The sequence below is a fragment of the Coregonus lavaretus genome (assembly GCF_964263955.1).
Source record: "Coregonus lavaretus genome assembly, chromosome: 2".
Taxonomy (NCBI): domain Eukaryota; kingdom Metazoa; phylum Chordata; class Actinopteri; order Salmoniformes; family Salmonidae; genus Coregonus; species Coregonus lavaretus.
In genome coordinates, this window is record NC_139989.1 from 19,678,854 (window position 1) to 19,697,129 (window position 18,276).

An 18,276-nucleotide genomic window follows, 5' to 3' on the forward strand; every position below is an offset into this window, starting at 1 on the left:
CTAAGGCACTGCATCGCAGTGCTAACTGTGCCACTAGAGATCCTGGTTCGAATCCAGGCTCTGTCGCAGCCGGCCGCGACCGGGAGACTCATTGGCGGCGCACAATTGGCCCAGCGTCGTCCAGGGTAGGGGAGGGAATGGCCGGCAGGGATGTAGCTCAGTTGATAGAGCATGGCGTTTGCAACGCCAGGGTTGCGGGTTCGATTCCCACGGGGGGCCAGTATAAAAAAAAAAAAATGATGTATTCACTAACTGTAAGTCGCTCTGGATAAGAGCGTCTGCTAAATGACTAAAATGTAAATGTAAATGTAAACTCGAGGCTCGGGCTTTCCTCATCTGTATGTTCTTGAAGGCCAGTACCACCATGTAAAGAATATACATTCGCCAGCCGGTCTGAATAGATCAAATTAATCTGATAGATTCCTTTTTGTTCAAAGGAGAAGTATATATTAACGAGAGTAAACCTATCTTGTTTTTTGTTGTGGCTTATCTTCAAATGCAGTGGTGTTTAAAAAAAATAATAATCTTACAACAGAGGTTTGAATGTTCATCAAAGATGCTACCAAATTGGTTTCAACCAAATGTAAACTGTCATAGATTTTTAGACAATGGTCAATAGTTAGCCTAATATTCATATTTTTAGATTATTTTCATGGATGTTTTGTACCTTAACTTTCTAGTGTGTCAGCTAAAAGCGTGATTGACTCGATGACGATAATATGACAACTCAACAGACTCTGCAGCACTTCTTGAGAGAGTCTGGTTGGTTGATCTGGCTGTTGTTTACAAAATTATATTTAAGATATTAGATAAAGATTTAAAGTATTCTAAATATGAATAAAGCACTTTTCATGTAAAAAATTAATAAAATAAATCCTAGCGGAAACACTGACTGTTATGTTATGTCTTACTGGCATACAGTAAAGTCAAGGCCAAGACCATAAAACCCAGGTCCAACTATTGAAACTATACAACCTACCTGTCATGTTTCTTAATCTTAATTGTGTGTGTATGTTGGCCAAATAAATCAATAATTGCAAATCTGCTCATTGAAGTGTTCATGTTTTTACCAAGGTTTTAGCTAGACTCTTTTATGTTGGCTGCAGGGGAAGTTGTGTGATTAAGTGCTGCTATTTGATGTCTGTCCAGCCAGGGTCATATTCATTAATGCACATCATAGCAAAACAGATTTGGGGAAAACAAGCGTTTCTTTTTGGAGGAATTCATTTAGGGGCCCTCCCCATTTCGGCTTACTTGCTGAACATGACCCTGGTCTGTGCTGTCTGTCTGATTGCTCAGGAGTATCCCCGGGGAGCGTTGCATTATTACATTCTTTATTTCTGTTTAGTTGGGGGTAGAGAGAGAGGGAAAGGAATCCCTCCGGGAATTGACTCTGCTCTGAACATTTCCATTGCTTCATTTGATTTCCATCTCATATTCAGTTGCAGAACAATGCTTTAGTATGATCCTTTTACAGTGACTTAAAGATTACCTGAGAGAGATGCTTTTCTAAATGTACAGTGGGGAAAAAAAGTATTTAGTCAGCCACCAATTGTGCAAGTTCTCCCACTTAAAAAGATGAGAGAGGCCTGTAATTTTCATCATAGGTACACGTCAACTATGACAGACAAAATGAGAAACAAAATCCAGAAAATCACATTGTAGGATTTTTTATGAATTTATTTGCAAATTATGGTGGAAAATAAGTATTTGGTCAATAACAAAAGTTTCTCAATACTTTGTTATATACCCTTTGTTGGCAATGACACAGGTCAAACGTTTTCTGTAATTCTTCACAAGGTTTTCACACACTGTTGCTGTTATTTTGGCCCATTCCTCCATGCAGATCTCCTCTAGAGCAGTGATGTTTTGGGGCTGTCGCTGGGCAACACGGACTTTCAACTCCCTCCAAAGATTTTCTATGGGGTTGAGATCTGGAGACTGGCTAGGCCACTCCAGGACCTTGAAATGCTTCTTACGAAGCCACTCCTTCGTTGCCCGGGCGGTGTGTTTGGGATCATTGTCATGCTGAAAGACCCAGCCACGTTTCATCTTCAATGCCCTTGCTGATGGAAGGAGGTTTTCACTCAAAATCTCACGATACATGGCCCCATTCATTCTTTCCTTTACACGGATCAGTCGTCCTGGTCCCTTTGCAGAAAAACAGCCCCAAAGCATGATGTTTCCACCCCCATGCTTCACAGTAGGTATGGTGTTCTTTGGATGCAACTCAGCATTCTTTGTCCTCCAAACACGACGAGGTGAGTTTCTACCAAAAAGTTCTATTTTGGTTTCATCTGACATTCTCCCAATCCTCTTCTGGATCATCCAAATGCACTCTAGCAAACTTCAGACGGGCCTGGACATGTACTGGCTTAAGCAGGGGGACACGTCTGGCACTGCAGGATTTGAGTCCCTGGCGGCATAGTGTGTTACTGATGGTAGGCTTTGTTACTTTGGTCCCAGCTCTCTGCAGGTCATTCACTAGGTCCCCCCGTGTGGTTCTGGGATTTTTGCTCACCGTTCTTGTGGTCATTTTGACCCCACGAGGTGAGATCTTGCGTGGAGCCCCAGATCGAGGGAGATTATCAGTGGTCTTGTATGTCTTCCATTTCCTAATAATTGCTCCCACAGTTGATTTCTTCAAACCAAGCTGCTTACCTATTGCAGATTCAGTCTTCCCAGCCTGGTGCAGGTCTACAATTTTGTTTCTGGTGTCCTTTGACAGCTCTTTGGTCTTGGCCATAGTGGAGTTTGGAGTGTGACTTTTTGAGGTTGTGGACAGGTGTCTTTAATACTGATAACAAGTTCAAACAGGTACCATTAATACAGGTAATGAGTGGAGGACAGAGGAGCCTCTTAAAGAAGAAGTTACAGGTCTGTGAGAGCCATAAATCTTGCTTGTTTGTAGGTGACCAAATACTTATTTTCCACCATAATTTGCAAATAAATTCATAAAACATCCTACAATGTGATTTTCTGGATTTCTTTTCTCATTTTGTCTGTCATAGTTGACGTGTACCTATGATGAAAATTACAGGCCTCTCTCATCTTTTTAAGTGGGAGAACTTGCACAATTGGTGGCTGACTAAATACTTTTTTTCCCCACTGTATGTATATATTACTTCATTATATGACATTACCAGGAAATAGCTTCATTCGTGCTGATTTGTGTCAGTACTACTAGATAGTTGACTGCAGTGCTCGGCAGAGTTATTGCTCTCCAAACTGAACCTGCAGTGTTTTTGATCTCAGCCGGTGTCGTCTGCCTTGACCTTAGACTGCCTCTCTCACTGTTCCACCTGTGGAGTGTCTCTCTACCAGGGCTGGGGCTGAGGTTAACATCAGACTTCCCTCTACTGTGGTTGCTAACCTAGCAGTGATAGCACATTTTTGCTATCAGCCTCCAAAACAGCTCGCGGCTAAAGCACTGGAAGCCTATATCTTGAGATGAGGGAGGTTGCCAATATCTACATCGCTTGGGACAATCTCATGAAGTTCAGACAGGAACAAGTCTGTGTCCTTAAGTAAACTAGCCTAAAAGCTGCTAGCCGAGGAGGCTCCAAACCACATGTTTATCTGGTGCACAAGAGAGACCTGCAACCGCAGAACACTAGAGCTCTTCAATAACAACACACCTCTGTATGTGGGTTGGTGTAGACCAAGGATAGGGGTGGGGGCCACATAAAATGGAAACTAATCATGAGGGGCTGCAGTGGCTCGCTGGTCTGCGTACCCACATCCATACCCACACATGCAGTCAGTGCTGGCCGTAGCCTTTTGGGGGCCCTAAGCAATAAGATATTTTCAAACATTTTAGCGGCCCTCCTCTTGACAGCAAAGAGAAAACATAGACATTTTAGATTTAATTTCCTGCAATTCTACACAATTTGCCATTGGGTGGAGACAAATGTTTGCAGTTTTTAATATGATATCTGATGATCAATGGGCCCCACTCCGGTCAGTAATTCGACCATGATTACTACAAGTTTAGATAGCTGGCCGCTAGACTAACTTACTAATCAAAATTTGACTGGCATGGCCGCCAGTTGCCCATCCATGGTATAGACCATAGACCATAGAGGCTGCTTTGGTGTTGTCGAGAGAACACCTCCTTATCACATTCTCTTGTTTCCCAATTGTTCATTTTAGACATATTTTCAGAGCTTCCAACTCTCACGCATTGGCCGTGAGACACGCATTTGACCCTCTTCTCACGCTCTCACAACACACCTCTTATATCTCACGCATTAAAAAGTACTGCTTTCATTTTTCTGTGTTCCAAATAGTTTTGAAACAGGAGCATCTGCACCTGCAATTTAACATCACGAGAGGAACCTCTATCATTGTCCTGCCACGGCACATTGAAGCATATGATTGGTCTAGTTATGTAAGGGATTGGATGCATGTTTTTTTTTATTTAACATTTTTCACCCCTTTTTCTTCCCAATTTTATGATATCCAATTGGTAGGTCTTGTCCCATCGCTGCAACTCCCCTACGGACTCAGGACAGGCGAAGGTTGAGAGCCATGCATCCTCCGAAACATGACCCTGCCAAGCCGCACTGCTACTTGACATACTGCTCGCTTAACCCGGAAGCCAGCCGCACCAATGTGTCGGAGGAAACACCGTCCAGCTGGCGACCGAAGTCAGCTTGCAGGTGCCCTGCCCACCACAAGGAGTCGCTAGAGCGGACAAGGAAATCCCGGCAGGCCAAACCCTCCCCTAACCCCGGATGACGCTGGGCCAATTGTGCGCCGCCTCATGGGTCTCCCGGTCACTGCCGGCTGCGACACAGCCTGGGATCGAACCCAGGTCTGTAGTGACGCCTCAATTACTGCGATGCAGTGCCTTAGACCGCTGCTCCACTCGGGAGTTGGATGCATGTTTTAAAGAAATGCCCCTCAAGATTAATGGAGAGAACGTTCTCCACTGAGTTTATAAAACTGTATAAATAGTAGCACGGTAGTGCTGTTTTATGTACAATTAGGTTGCTGTTACTCCCGTCCCTATTGCAGAACGTCCCCTCGTTTTGGTGATTGGCATTTAGGCTGTGACAACGAAAAGGCAGCAGACAGAGACTCCAAGATGGCGTAGTAGTGCAGTTCTGTTTTTGTCGTGTGTCTGTAAATAGCCTGTAAATACCCTGTTTTTTTTGTATTTTTCGTACATATTTCCCTATCAGACTTTTCATCCTTCTACAAAATATACTTTCCTGCAACCCGCCTCACTCAATGTGGAACGGATTCTATTATTGACTTACCTTTATCTAGAATCTCCAGTTGAAACTAGCTAGCCAGCTAACTAGCTACTTGCTATTAGCCACAGCTAGCGGTATTTCACCCAGAACATTGGATTTTTTTTCTGCGGGATTAATTTTAATCACTGGACATTAATCACCGGATATTCGGCCAGTCTGCACAGCGCGTTATCGACCCAGAACATATCAGTTTTTCCGCCGGAATCACTGAATCACTGGACCTTTAACTCCGGATTCATCGCTACCAGCTAGCTGCAACAAAATGGACGCTGTGGTCTGGCTAATCATCCTGAGCTAGGCCCATCTCCCGGCTATCTACCTCTCTGTCAACCGGACGGGACCACCTAGTGTTGACACGGAGCCCCGCCGATCCTACACGACTGGTCTGCCGACGAAATCGTCTGATGTGGTTACGACGTTAACCACGAAGATTCCATCTGCTAGCCCCGGCCCGCTAGCACACGCTAGCCGTGGCCTCTTACACACGCTAGCCGTGGCCTAGTGCTAGCCGCAGCCTCCGAACTATCCTATTGCTGTTCACCGGACCTTATGATAACTCAGCTATACAGCTGATGTCTGCTGGACTGTTCCTTTTTACGGTACTACATCCTGTTTATGTTTAGCCTCAGCCCAAACATGGTTAGCTTATTGTTGTTTCGGTTATTTCTAATTGTACTATTTCACTGTAGACCCCCCAGCTCAGCTAAACCTGCCTTCGATAGCTCCTTTGTCCCACCCCCTATACACGCGGAGACCGACTCAATTGATGCCTCCAGCGATGCCATCTCTTTCATTGTTACCCAACGCTTAGGTTTACCTCCACTTTACTCATATCCTTCCATATCCTTGTCTGTACATACTGCCCTGAATCTTTTCTATAACACCCGGAAATCTGCCCCCTTTATTCTATGTACCCAACGCACTAGAAGACCAGTTCTTAAAGCCTTTAGCCGTATCCTTATTCTAGTCCTCCTCTGTTCCTCTGGTGATGTAGAGGCTAACCCAGGCCCTGCAGCCCTCAGTATCACTCCTACTCCCCAGGCGCTATCATTTTCTGACTTCTGTAATCGCAAAAGTCTTGGTTTCTTGCACATAAATATCAGAAGTCTACTTCCTAAGTTTGAGTTATTCACTGCGTTAGCACACTCCGCCAACCCTGATGTTCTAGCAGTGTCTGAATCCTGGCTCAGGAAGGCCACCAAAAATTCTGAAATTTCCATCCCCAACTATAACATTTTCCATCTAGATAGAACTGCCAAAGGGGGTGGAGTTGCAATCTACTGTAAAGATAGCCTGCAGAGCTCTATCATACTATCCAGGTCTGTGCCCAAACAGTTTGAGCTTCTACTTCTAAAAATCCACCTTTCCAGAAATAAGTCTCTCACTGTTGCCGCTTGCTACAGACCCCCCTCAGCCCCTAGCTGTGCCCTGGACACCATATGTGAATTGATTGCCCCCCATTTATCCTCAGAGTTCGTACTGCTTGGTGACCTAAATTGGGATATGCTTAATACCCCAGCCATCCTACAATCCAAACTAGATGCCCTCAACCTCACGCAAATTATCAACGAACCTACCAGGTACAACCCTAAATCCGTAAACATGGGTACCCTCATAGATATCATCCTGACTAACATACCCTCTAAATACACCTCAGCTGTCTTCAACCAGGATCTCAGCGATCACTGCCTTATTGCCTGCGTCCGTAACGGGTCCGCGGTCAAACGACCACCCCTCATCACTGTCAAACGCTCCCTAAAACACTTTAGCGAGGAGGCCTTCCTAATTGACCTGGCCCAGGTATCCTGGATGGATATAGATCTCATTCCGTCAGTAGAGGATGCCTGGTTGTTCATTAAAAGTAATTTCCTCTCAATCTTAAATAAACATGCCCCATTCAAAAAATACAGAACTAAGAACCGATATAGCCCCTGGTTCTCCTCAGACTTGACTGCCCTTGACCAGCACAAAAACATCCTGTGGTGTACAGCATTAGCATCAAATAGCCCCCGCGATATGCAACTTTTCAGGGAAGTTAGGAACCAATATACACAAGCAGTCAGGAAAGCAAAGGCTAACTTTTTCAAACAGAAATTTGCATCCTGTAGCACTAACTCCAAAAAGTTTTGGGACACTGTAAAGTCCATGGAGAATAAGAGCACTTCCTCCCAGCTGCCCACTGCACTGAGGCTAGGAAACACTATCACCACCGATAAATCTACAATAATCGAGAATTTCAACAAGCATTTTGCTACAGCTGGCCATGCTTTCCATCTGGCTACCACTACCCCGGCCACCAACTCTGCACCCTCTGCTGCAACTTGCCCATGCCCCCCCCCGCTTCTCCTTCACACAAATTCAGACAGCTGATGTTTTGAAAGCGCTGCAAAATCTGGACCCCTACAAATCAGCTGGGCTAGACAATCTGGACCCTTGTCGCAACCCCTATTACTAGTCTGTTCAACCTCTCTTTCATAACGTCTGAGATCCCCAGAGATTGGAAAGCTGCCGCGGTCATCCCCCTCTTCAAAGGGGGTGACACTCTAGATCCAAACTGCTACAGACCTATATCCATCCTGCCCTGCCTTTCGAAAGTATTTGAAAGCCAAGTTAACAAACAGATCACCGACCATTTCGAATACCACCGTACCTTCTCCGCTATGCAATCCGGTTTCCGAGCTGGTCATGGGTGCACTTCAGCCACGCTCAAGGTCCTAAACGATATTATAACCGCGATTGATAATAGACAGTACTGTGCAGCCGTCTTCATCGACCTGGCCAAGGCTTTCGACTCTGTCAACCACCGCATTCTTATTGGCAGACTAAATAGCCTTGGTTTCTCAAATGACTGCCTCGCCTGGTTCACCAACTACTTCTCAGATAGAGTTCAGTGTGTCAAATCGGAGGGCCTGTTGTCTGGACCTATGGCAGTCTCTATGGGGGTGCCACAGGGTTCAATTCTTGGGCCGACACTTTTCTCCGTGTATATCAATGATGTCGCTCTTGCTGCTGGTGACTCTCAGATCCACCTCTACGCAGACGACACCATTTTGTATACATCTGGCCCTTCATTGGACACTGTGTTAACAAACCTCCAAACGAGCTTCAATGCCATACAACACTCCTTCAGTAGCCTCCAACTGCTCTTAAACACTAGTAAAACTAAATGCATGCTTTTCAATCGAACGCTGCTGGCACCCGCCCACCCGACTAGAATCACCACTCTCGACGGGTCTGACCTAGAGTATGTGGACAACTACAAATACCTAGGTGTCTGGTTAGACTGTAAACTCAACTTCCAGACTCACATAAAGAATCTCCAATCCAAAGTTAAATCTAGAATCGGCTTCCTATTTCGCAACAAAGCCTCCTTCACTCATGCTGCCAAACATGCCCTCGTAAAACTGACTATCCTACCGATCCTTGACTTCGGCGATGTCATTTACAAAATAGCCTCCAACACTCTACTCAGCAAATTGGATGTAGTCTATCACAGTGCCATCCGTTTTGTCTCCAAAGCCCCATACACTACCCACCACTGTGACCTGTACGCTCTTGTTGGCTGGTCCTCACTACATGTTCGTCGTCAAACCCACTGGCTCCAGGCCATCTATAAATCACTGCTAGGCAAATCCCCGCCTTATCTTAGCTCATTGGTCACCATAGCAGCACCCACCCGTAGTCTGCGCTCCAGCAGGTATATCTCACTGGTCATTCCCAAAGCCAACACCTACTTTGGCCGCCATTCCTTCCAGTTCTCTGCTGCCAATGACTGGAACGAATTGCAAAAATCTCTGAAGCTGGAGACTCTTATCTCCCTCAATAACTTTAAGCATCAGTTGTCAGAGCACCTTACCGATCACTGCACCTGTACACAGCCCATCTGAAATTAGCCCACCCAACTACCTCATCCCTATATTGTTATTTATTTTGCTCTTTTGCACCCCAGTATCTCTATTTGCACATAATCTCTTGCACATCTAGCATTCCAGTGTTAATACTATTGTAATTATTTTGCACTATAGCCTATTTATTGCCTTACCTCCATAACTTGCTACATTTGCACACACTGTATATATATTTTCTGTTGTATTTTTGACTTTATGTTTTTTACCCCATATGTAACTCTGTGTTGTTTTTATTGCACTGCTTTGCTTTATCTTGGCCAGGTCGCAGTTGTAAATGAGAACCTGTTCTCAACTGGCTTACCTGGTTAAATAAAGGTGAAATAAATACAAATAAATAAAGAGACCTACAGTATGTTTTAGCAGGGAAGTTTGTTAGGGTGACCTGATTTATAACTATGAAAATAATTTTGTCTAACAGATTGTGAACCCAAAAGTGTAAGTTTGATTCTAGAGGGGGGGGGGGGGGCAATAAATATTAAAATGATTTGGTTAGGGTGTAGGGGCAGATTAATGTCATCTTGTCTTAATTATTTATTTACTTTATTTAGTCTGATCAGTGGAAAAAATGTCATTCTTAACAATGCGCTAAAATATAGGGTAATTACTATGCTTGTCAGCAAGAAAACTAGTGTTATTCCCCACACTTATTTTATTATTCCAATTTTGCCACCGTAATACATATTTGAAATCTGATATGCTTACTTTTGTCTTTGAAAATGAATTGTATGAGGCTATATATTTTTGCTGCCATTCATGGACAGTTTTGAATAAGTCAATACAAACAAGCATTGGATATTAAATGCTCCAGGAATCAAATATAATTTGACATTTTAGTATTGTGCACATCCTAGGCGGAGATGGAACGGGGACTGGTTTTTATTATTTTTATTTCCCACCCTGGTCATGGGCCTAAGCCATGTAAAAATACGTAGAATTGCAGGAAATTAGCTTTAAAACAATACAATTTTCCTCCCGTCTAGGGGTTGTGCCAGGGGGCAATGAAATTCACATTGCAAATCTCACTCCAAGCTTTCTTCAAAGGTTGGCAGCCCTGTATCTTACAGGCTCATAAGTCGGCCATTGGTTGCAACAGCTTGAGTTCATTGTTAAAACAAGAAAACAAAAGTCTCAAAACACAAGCATGACTTTTCTATCTATGTTTCACGATTTCATGTTTACTGTTGTGCTATTTTGTGAACTCTTGTTTGCTTCGCACCTGGATCATGTGTTCAAAGCACCGAGCCCTACTGGTTTGTTAGTGAGCAGGTGCGGCACACCTCAGCTCCATGCAATGCTGTTGGATTTCACCACACGCTCCACTAATGCTGCTCCAATGGGCAGGGGATGATGCAGAGTGATGAATAATGGATATAATGGATCATGGACATTATCAGCCGATGTGAGAGCGAGCGGCACACAAGTACTGTTTTATTTTTAAAGCGCAGAAGTGTACCAGGCCCCCTGATTATGTGTGTTTGTCTGTGTATGTTATTTGTGCATACGTGCGTGCCAGTGTGCATACGTGCGTGTGTGTGTGTGAGTGTGAATGTGCGTGTGTATGTGTGTGGTGGGAGGGATAGAGGGACTCATGCATAGAGTAGGGAGAGAGCTTATGATTTTTTAAATTCCATTCTCTCATTAGAAGGTATGAGATGACAGATGGCTTTATTACTGTATTATTCATATTCAGTAACACAACACTAATGTGATAGATGCTTCATTGTGACATTATACCTATTTTCCCAATTAAAGCAGCATGGTCACATGCGCACACACACACAAACAAACAAACAAACAAACAAACAAACAAACTCTCTCTCGCTCTCTCTGTAGTCTGAGCTAAGTGATTGGACCCACAGGTCGATGTCTGATCTGGAAATATTTTTCTAACATCTTATTTTCGTTTACTGAAATGCTAGGAACAATCTCCTAGCACTACAATACATCTCTTTGGTAGAATCTCTTAAGAGATGACAGAGACATTTTGAAATGAAAAACATTGGCATAAAGATATTCAGGTTTCAGCCGTAATGCAATATTGATGCAGTAGCTTGAACAAATGACTCATACATGAAATTGAAGAGTGAATTTGAGATTGTTTGGTTCAGTGAATGCAACTCATACATCATACTGTATGTGGGTTTATTATTTGTCTGCTTAATGGCATTCACAATGTATACATCCGCAAAACTGGATTCGATGTCAGCGGCAAACTGATATTGACTGCACTGACTCTGTATGTTTTCTCTGTCTTCTTTCCATCTTGTTTCTGGGCAGAGTAGGGAATTTATTCAGGTTTGACTGACAGGGTTACAATCTCCCTCCCCTCATCATCCATCCATCTTCCAGTCACCTCCTTTCAACCATTCCTTCCAACCCACCCTTCCTCCCTTACTCTTCCCGTCCTGTCTGTCGGGCCTGTTTTTCAGCCTGGTGAACCTAGTGGTTGCGGGCATCCTTCCCAACCGTTTGATCCCTCCACCCCAGGGAAGGGGAGGGGAAACTGGGACGAGAACAGCCAGCTTGCCCCCTCTCACCTCCAAGGAGTTCCTCCTCTCCTCTCCAAAGATGTCCGGAAATAGCCAACACATCTTGTGCTGATTAGTAGAAAAAGTATCAAGGCTCTGTTTGGGTCTAGCGGTACTCGTTTTTCTTTGTTTCATAACCCCCAAAACTAATCTGCTGAGTAAGCCTGACTGGCTGCTACAGTGTGCTTGTTTTCTTAACAAGCTTTGTCTGCACCCGCGGCTCCCAAATGCGATAAAACGCCTTTGGTAATGTGTGTTTAAGGTCGACCAACTAATACAAAGCAATATCCCATCTGCTGTGCCTAGCTTCAATTAAGAGGTTTTATTATGTATTATTACGTAAATCCAGAACACGCTCACTCTATTCTATTCTGCACTCCGAGACCTTGGGCCTATAAGGTTATATCTGACATTTTTGTCAAAAATGTGTTAGTTATGTATGATTGATCTTTAGATAGTTCTTCATATGTGTGTTAAGTTAGATTGTAAAAGTACATTTTAAGTGAAAGAATCTTAACTGTAAAGTTCTCTCTGCATAAACCCATTTGAACTTGGGTTCTATCTGCAATCCAATCACAAACCTAAACAAATACAGACGGACCAATCTCCCTCTAAGTATGGTCTAGGCTCGTCTAGCCAGCAATAATGGCACGCAAGCAAAAAAACAACACTGTCAGAAATCTTAAAGTAAATGATGTCATATTGTTGATCTGTGATGACAGTAATTCGTCTGATGACCATAATAAATGTATTCATGTATTTGATGATGTGTTCTGACTCTATCTTGGTAAATCAAAAATCAAAAAATAATTTATGTATTCAAATATCTACAGAACAATGCTTTGCGCAGATAGAACATTATAGTCCCAAGGTCACGACTCTAGTATTACAGCATGTTAGTTACAGGAGGGGGTCGCAGTTCCGGAGCGACCCATTAGGTGTCATCCTCCGACAACCTTAGGCACCTCCTCATTCACAGTCGGGACTAATCATCATCCTATTGGTGTCTCCTGTGTATTTATGCCCCCACTTCCCTGTGTTTCCTTGCTCAGTTTTCTCTGCTAGTTTCTCTATGTCCAGCAGTACTACTCAGTGTCTGATCGGAGATCTATGTATAGGTACTTGAGAAGTGTTCTCCCTGTTTTGTTATTTGTTTCAGTCTTAAGTAGTATTTCGTATTTTGGCTGTCAGCCGGTTTTTGGAGACTTATTTGCTCCGCCTTTCTTTTATCGTGAGAAGTCTGTTATTTTGTATTTTGGCTTCGGGACCACCAGTAAAGATCCTTGTTTCACCATCTCTGCCTACTGGCACCACACCTGGGTCACACCTCACCCCAACCCTTACAGAGGCCCACACATCTTCCAGATGACTGTTCTCCAAGGGAAATAATATGATGTGTTTATTCTTAATGAGAGGTATTTTTGTTTAATCCATGTAGTGTTTGTCTCACAGCTCTTTGACTAGCCCAACACGCATGCACGCACACACCACAATGTTCAGATTATCAGAGGAAGCACAAAGCACAGTGTGTCCTACTCATCAGTCTGATAGAGGTCAGTTGAAAAGCCTCCTCTCGCTCCCCAAGCAACTAAACAATTGAGCAACTTCCAAAGCTGCTGAATATTATTGGTCTTCAACCCACAATAACAAAGTGGAGATTCAGCACATTTGCAGACTAAGATGTTATCTTTGTTAGGAATGATGCCTGCTGACTTGTCATTTGGAGAGAGCGGTGTCTTTGTAAACAACATTTCACTTGTCTTTAGTACAAAGAATCTACTTACAGTAACTCCCAAATGGCACCCTATTCCCTATATAGTGCACTACTTTTTAGCAGGGCCCATAGGGAATAGGGAACCATGTGGAACTTATCCCATATGTTGCCCAACTCGCTTTGTTGATTTGGCCTTACTAAAATGCCATGCAGGCCTTTTAGTTATTGGATAGAACTATTGTTTTGTTACTGAATATGTTTTTTCTATCTTATACTGTATAATACAAAAATTGATTAAAAAATCCTCATCAATCTACACACAATACCCCATAATGACAAAGCAAAAACAGGTTTTTTGAACATTTTGTACATTTATACAAATAAATATTCAGACCATTTCCTCAGCACTTTGTTGAAGCACCTTTGGCAGCGATTACAGCCTCGAGTCTTCTTGGGTATGACGCTTCAAGCTTGACACACCTGTATTTGAGGAGTTTCACCCATTCCTCTCTGCAGATCCTCTCAAGCTTTTTCAGGTTGGATGGGGAGCATCGCTGCACAGCTATTTTCAGGTCTCTCCAGAGATGTTAGATCGGGTTCAAGTCCGGGCTCTGACTTGGCCACTCGAGGACATTCAGAGACTTGTCCTGAAGCCACTCCTGCGTTTTCTTGGCTGTGTGCTTAGGGTCGTTGTCCTGTTGGAAGGTGAACCTTCACCCCAGTCTGAGGTCCTGAGTGCTCTGGAGCAGGTTTTCATCAAGGATCTCTCTGTACTTTGCTCCGTTCATCTCTCCCTCGCTCCTGACTAGTCTCCCAGTCCCTGCCGCTAAAGAACATCCCCACAGCATGATGCTGCCACCACCATGCTTCACCGTAGGGATGGTGCCTGGTTTCCTCCAGATGTGACGCTTGGCATTCAGGCCAAATAGTTCAATCTTGGTTTCATCAGACCAGAGAATCTTGTTTCTCATGGTCTGAGAGTCTTTAGGTGCCTTTTGGCAAACTCCAAACGGGCTGTCATGTGCCTTTTACTGAGGAGTGGCTTCTGTCTGGCCACTCTACCATAAAGGCCTGATTGGTGGAGTGCTGCAGAGATGGTTGTCCTTCTGGAAAGTTCTTCCATCTCCACAGAGGAACTCTGGAGCTCTGTCAGAGTGACCATCAGGTTCTTGATCACCTCCCTGACCAAGGCCCTTCACCCCCGATTGCTCAGTTTGGCAGGGCGGCCTGCTCTAGGAAGAGTCTTGGTTGTTCCAAACTTCTTCCATTGAAAAATGATGGAGGCCACTGTGTTCTTGGGGACCTTCAATGTTGTAGAAATTTTTTGGTACCCTTCCCAAGATCTGTGCCTCGACTCAATCCTGTCTCCGAGCTCTAAGGACAATTCCTTCGACCTCATGGCTTGGTTTTTTCTTTGACATGCATTGTCAACTGTGGGTCCTTATATAGACGGGTGTGCGCCTTTCCAAATCATGTCCAGTCAATTGAATATACCACAGGTGGATTCCAATCAAGTTGTAGAAACATCTCAAGGATGATCAATGGAAACAGGATGCACCTGAGCTCAATTTCGAGTCTCATAGCAAAGGGTCTGAATACTTATGTAAATAAGGTATTTATGTTTTTTTATTTTTAATACATTTGCATCAGATTTACCATATTATACATATCTTCAATCAGGTTTAACACTCTTATTTGTATTAGGGGGTTACGAGAGGCCCAGATAAGAGCGAAGATGTCGCATTAAAAAACATTTTACCAGCTGTCGTTGTCCCAAATGGCACCCTATCCCCTATATAATGTACTACTTTTAACCAGAGCCCTATGGGCCCTGGTCAAAAGTAGTGCCCTATATAGATAATAGGTGCCATTTGGGACGCAGGCAGAGATAGGGGTCCAGCTCAGGGCGTTCGGCTAACTCCATACAGGAAACAGTAAAAGGAGTCGTGTGGCGTCCACATTGCTCGTAAAAGCCCTCATGAATGTGTCTGTTAAAAAACATGACCGGGCCTTTTGCACTCCATTAGCCTATAAGCCAGGCTTTTACGAGTGCAGGATGTCATGCTTTCTGGCTTTCTTAATTTGATTATCAGCCATTACGACCTCTTCAGATGCTGACTGGGCCCAAGTGGATCACATGAAGAAGAAGCATGCATAAGCTTACAGTACACACACAAAGACACATGTCAACACACACACACACACACTGTTTTCATCTGTCACCAAAATTGTTATAAGTATATTATACCATGGATATCCAAACAGTTCTACAGTTTTAACTCAATTATTGTAAATGGTAGTCACATATTTAACTGTAACTGTTATCATTTCAGACTAGTCTTCCATGCTTTTGCAGTAAATATTCAAGCCAAGGGTTTATTTCACGAGGCCGTGCAAGCCTACACAACCTTATTGTTCCATAGACAGTACCAGTCACCAAAAGTAATGTGCATTGAAAAAAATGTAATGTAGGAGTAATGTCCTTATAAATCCATGCTTTATAATAATATTATAGCAAAGGTTGTTGAGTGGTAGTCTATTAATGTTGTATGTACTGCACAATAACACTATTCTGAGGTTTTTGACTTGTGTAGTTGCTATTAATGTCATGTATTCTGCGAGAGAGAGAGAGAGAGAGAGAGAGAGAGAGAGAGAGAGAGTGAGTGGTTTCTGTCTGGCTAGAGAACGTCCCATCGTAAAGCTGACTTAATTTACATGAATGAGCAGAGGCTCTATTTGAATAAATCACCCTGAACACAGGGTTACATCCACACTCATTCACCACTATCACTCCCTACCTAACTACGTTTTGGCCTTTCATAAATCTCAAACTACGAACCACAACTCTTGTCTTACTATATTACTATCGACAAATGGTCACTTATTGAATCAATGCTTTTGTTTCGTTCCAATATAGGAACATCTATAGACAGTCTGTAAAGAGACACTCCAAATAAAGTGTAACCAATCAGTGTTTTTGTTTTGTGTCCAATAGGAGGACACAGATCACAACTACTACACATCAAAGACCTACAGCCCCACGGACCCCATGAGCAAGGACTTGTGGGTGAACGTTGACCAGATGGACAAGGAGAAGGTGAAGATCCATGGCATCCTGTCCAACACTCACAGGCAAGCTGCGGTAAGTCAACCTTCCTCTCAGATTCTGATTAGGTGGAAAAGTAGAGATACATGGAATGACACGGAATGATTTGATATGAAATAGACTCATAATGACCTTCAATTGGACAGACTCTGCAGCGGGAGCTGCACCCCTGCAGCAGTAGGGTGAAGTTTCCCCTAGACACTGATCTTGGGTCAGTTTCGCATTTGCCCAACTAATGGTTAAGGTTAGGATTGGGGGAGGGGAGGGGAAGCTGATCCTAGATCTGCAACTAGGGAAAACTTCACTCCATAGCACACTACCTCTACACGAACAGGTGCATACTGATGAGGTCATCAAGCCGCTTTGGGCTTTGCATCAGGTCCTTGTACAGTCAGGAGACCGAGAACAGGGTGGCATGACAGGAGGTAGGAGGTTGGATGGCGTCACATAGAAAAGTGCACCCGGGGTAAACAATGGAACAATGTCCCGTCCACAATGAGTAAAGACACAAAATGGAGTGGTACATTGTGTATTCTCCCCTTTAGTCACTGGATGATGGATTGAGCCATACAAACTGGGGCAAGGCTTCATTTTTAATTGGAGAGGGCTATGGAGAGTGCAGCTTTCCTTATTCTTCCACAGTGAAAGAACAGAGCAAGTGGTATTGGGAAGTTTTCTCAGGCTGTGTCCCAAACGGCACCCTATTCCCTACATAGTGCAGTACTTTTTGCCTTTGGGCCCTGGTCAAAAGTAATGCACTACATAGGAAAAAGGGCGTCATTTCCGACATACGCTAAGACTTTGGCTGTGTCCAGAGAATCAATATGTTGGATGCTGGACATGAATACCCAAAGTGAATGGTCATTCAAGGAGTGCACTATATAGGAAATAGGGTGCTGTTTGGGACACACCCACAGAGATTACCATCAGCGCGTTGGAATACCCTCAGAACATAATCAGCCAATAGAATCGTAAAACAAGCAAACCCACAGAGGTCAACTTCATCAAAATAAAGCGTAGAAACTAAGCTGTAGAACGACTGTGTTTAGTCATGGTAATTGACTGTGGTGGGCCGCAGCATTACTCCCCCTGGCCTAATCCTGGATTATGTTGCTGTGTTTACCATGGAGTTATGCACCCTATTCCATATATAGTGCACTACTTTTGACCAAAGTCCTATGGGCCCAGGTCAAAAGTAGTGCACTGGGGAATAGGGTGCCATTTGGGACGAGATCATGATACAGTACTGGAGTGACCCAAGTGACTGTTGTGCTGCCTCAAAGCAGTGCTGTAAACCCTCACATTTTAATCGATTCAATTACTCTATCTGACACATAAATAGTCCCAAGAGTGTGGTAGAATGTGAAATACAAATACACATACATTTAGGAATCAATATAAATATATAAATATAGTCAGCTCGTTAAGTTTTTTTTTCTTGTTGTCAAACTCATTTTTCAGTAATTGGTCGGGAACATTTTTGTACTAATCTTGTTTTGCACATAAATGAGTGTGCACATTGCATTTCACTCTGTGAGCTCATTGAAAAATACATGTACTTTTATGTTCAACTCTAGGATGGGTGTGTTCTTCAAACTTTATAAAAGTCTATGAAACTCATAAATTATTTGTTTTCATAACCACAACGGTGTATTTTATCCTGGGAGATGTTATATTTGCTTAAAACCTAATCCTAACTTGGCTTGTGGTAAAATGAATAGTCAGCTACCCTAAGAACTGAGAAAGGTGGAACATAAGA

General features: G+C 43.4%; 1 protein-coding gene across 1 annotated transcript in view; it reads left to right on the forward strand.

Annotated features, from left to right (window-relative positions):
* The window catches only part of plxdc2b (plexin domain containing 2b), a 196,634-nt gene that overhangs the window by 77,257 nt on the left and 101,101 nt on the right, over positions 1–18,276 (forward strand). Inside the window, exon 3 of the mRNA XM_084144470.1 lies at positions 16,407–16,553. Coding sequence (XP_084000596.1) covers positions 16,407–16,553 — 147 coding nt within the window. The remainder of the gene's footprint in view (positions 1–16,406; positions 16,554–18,276) is intronic.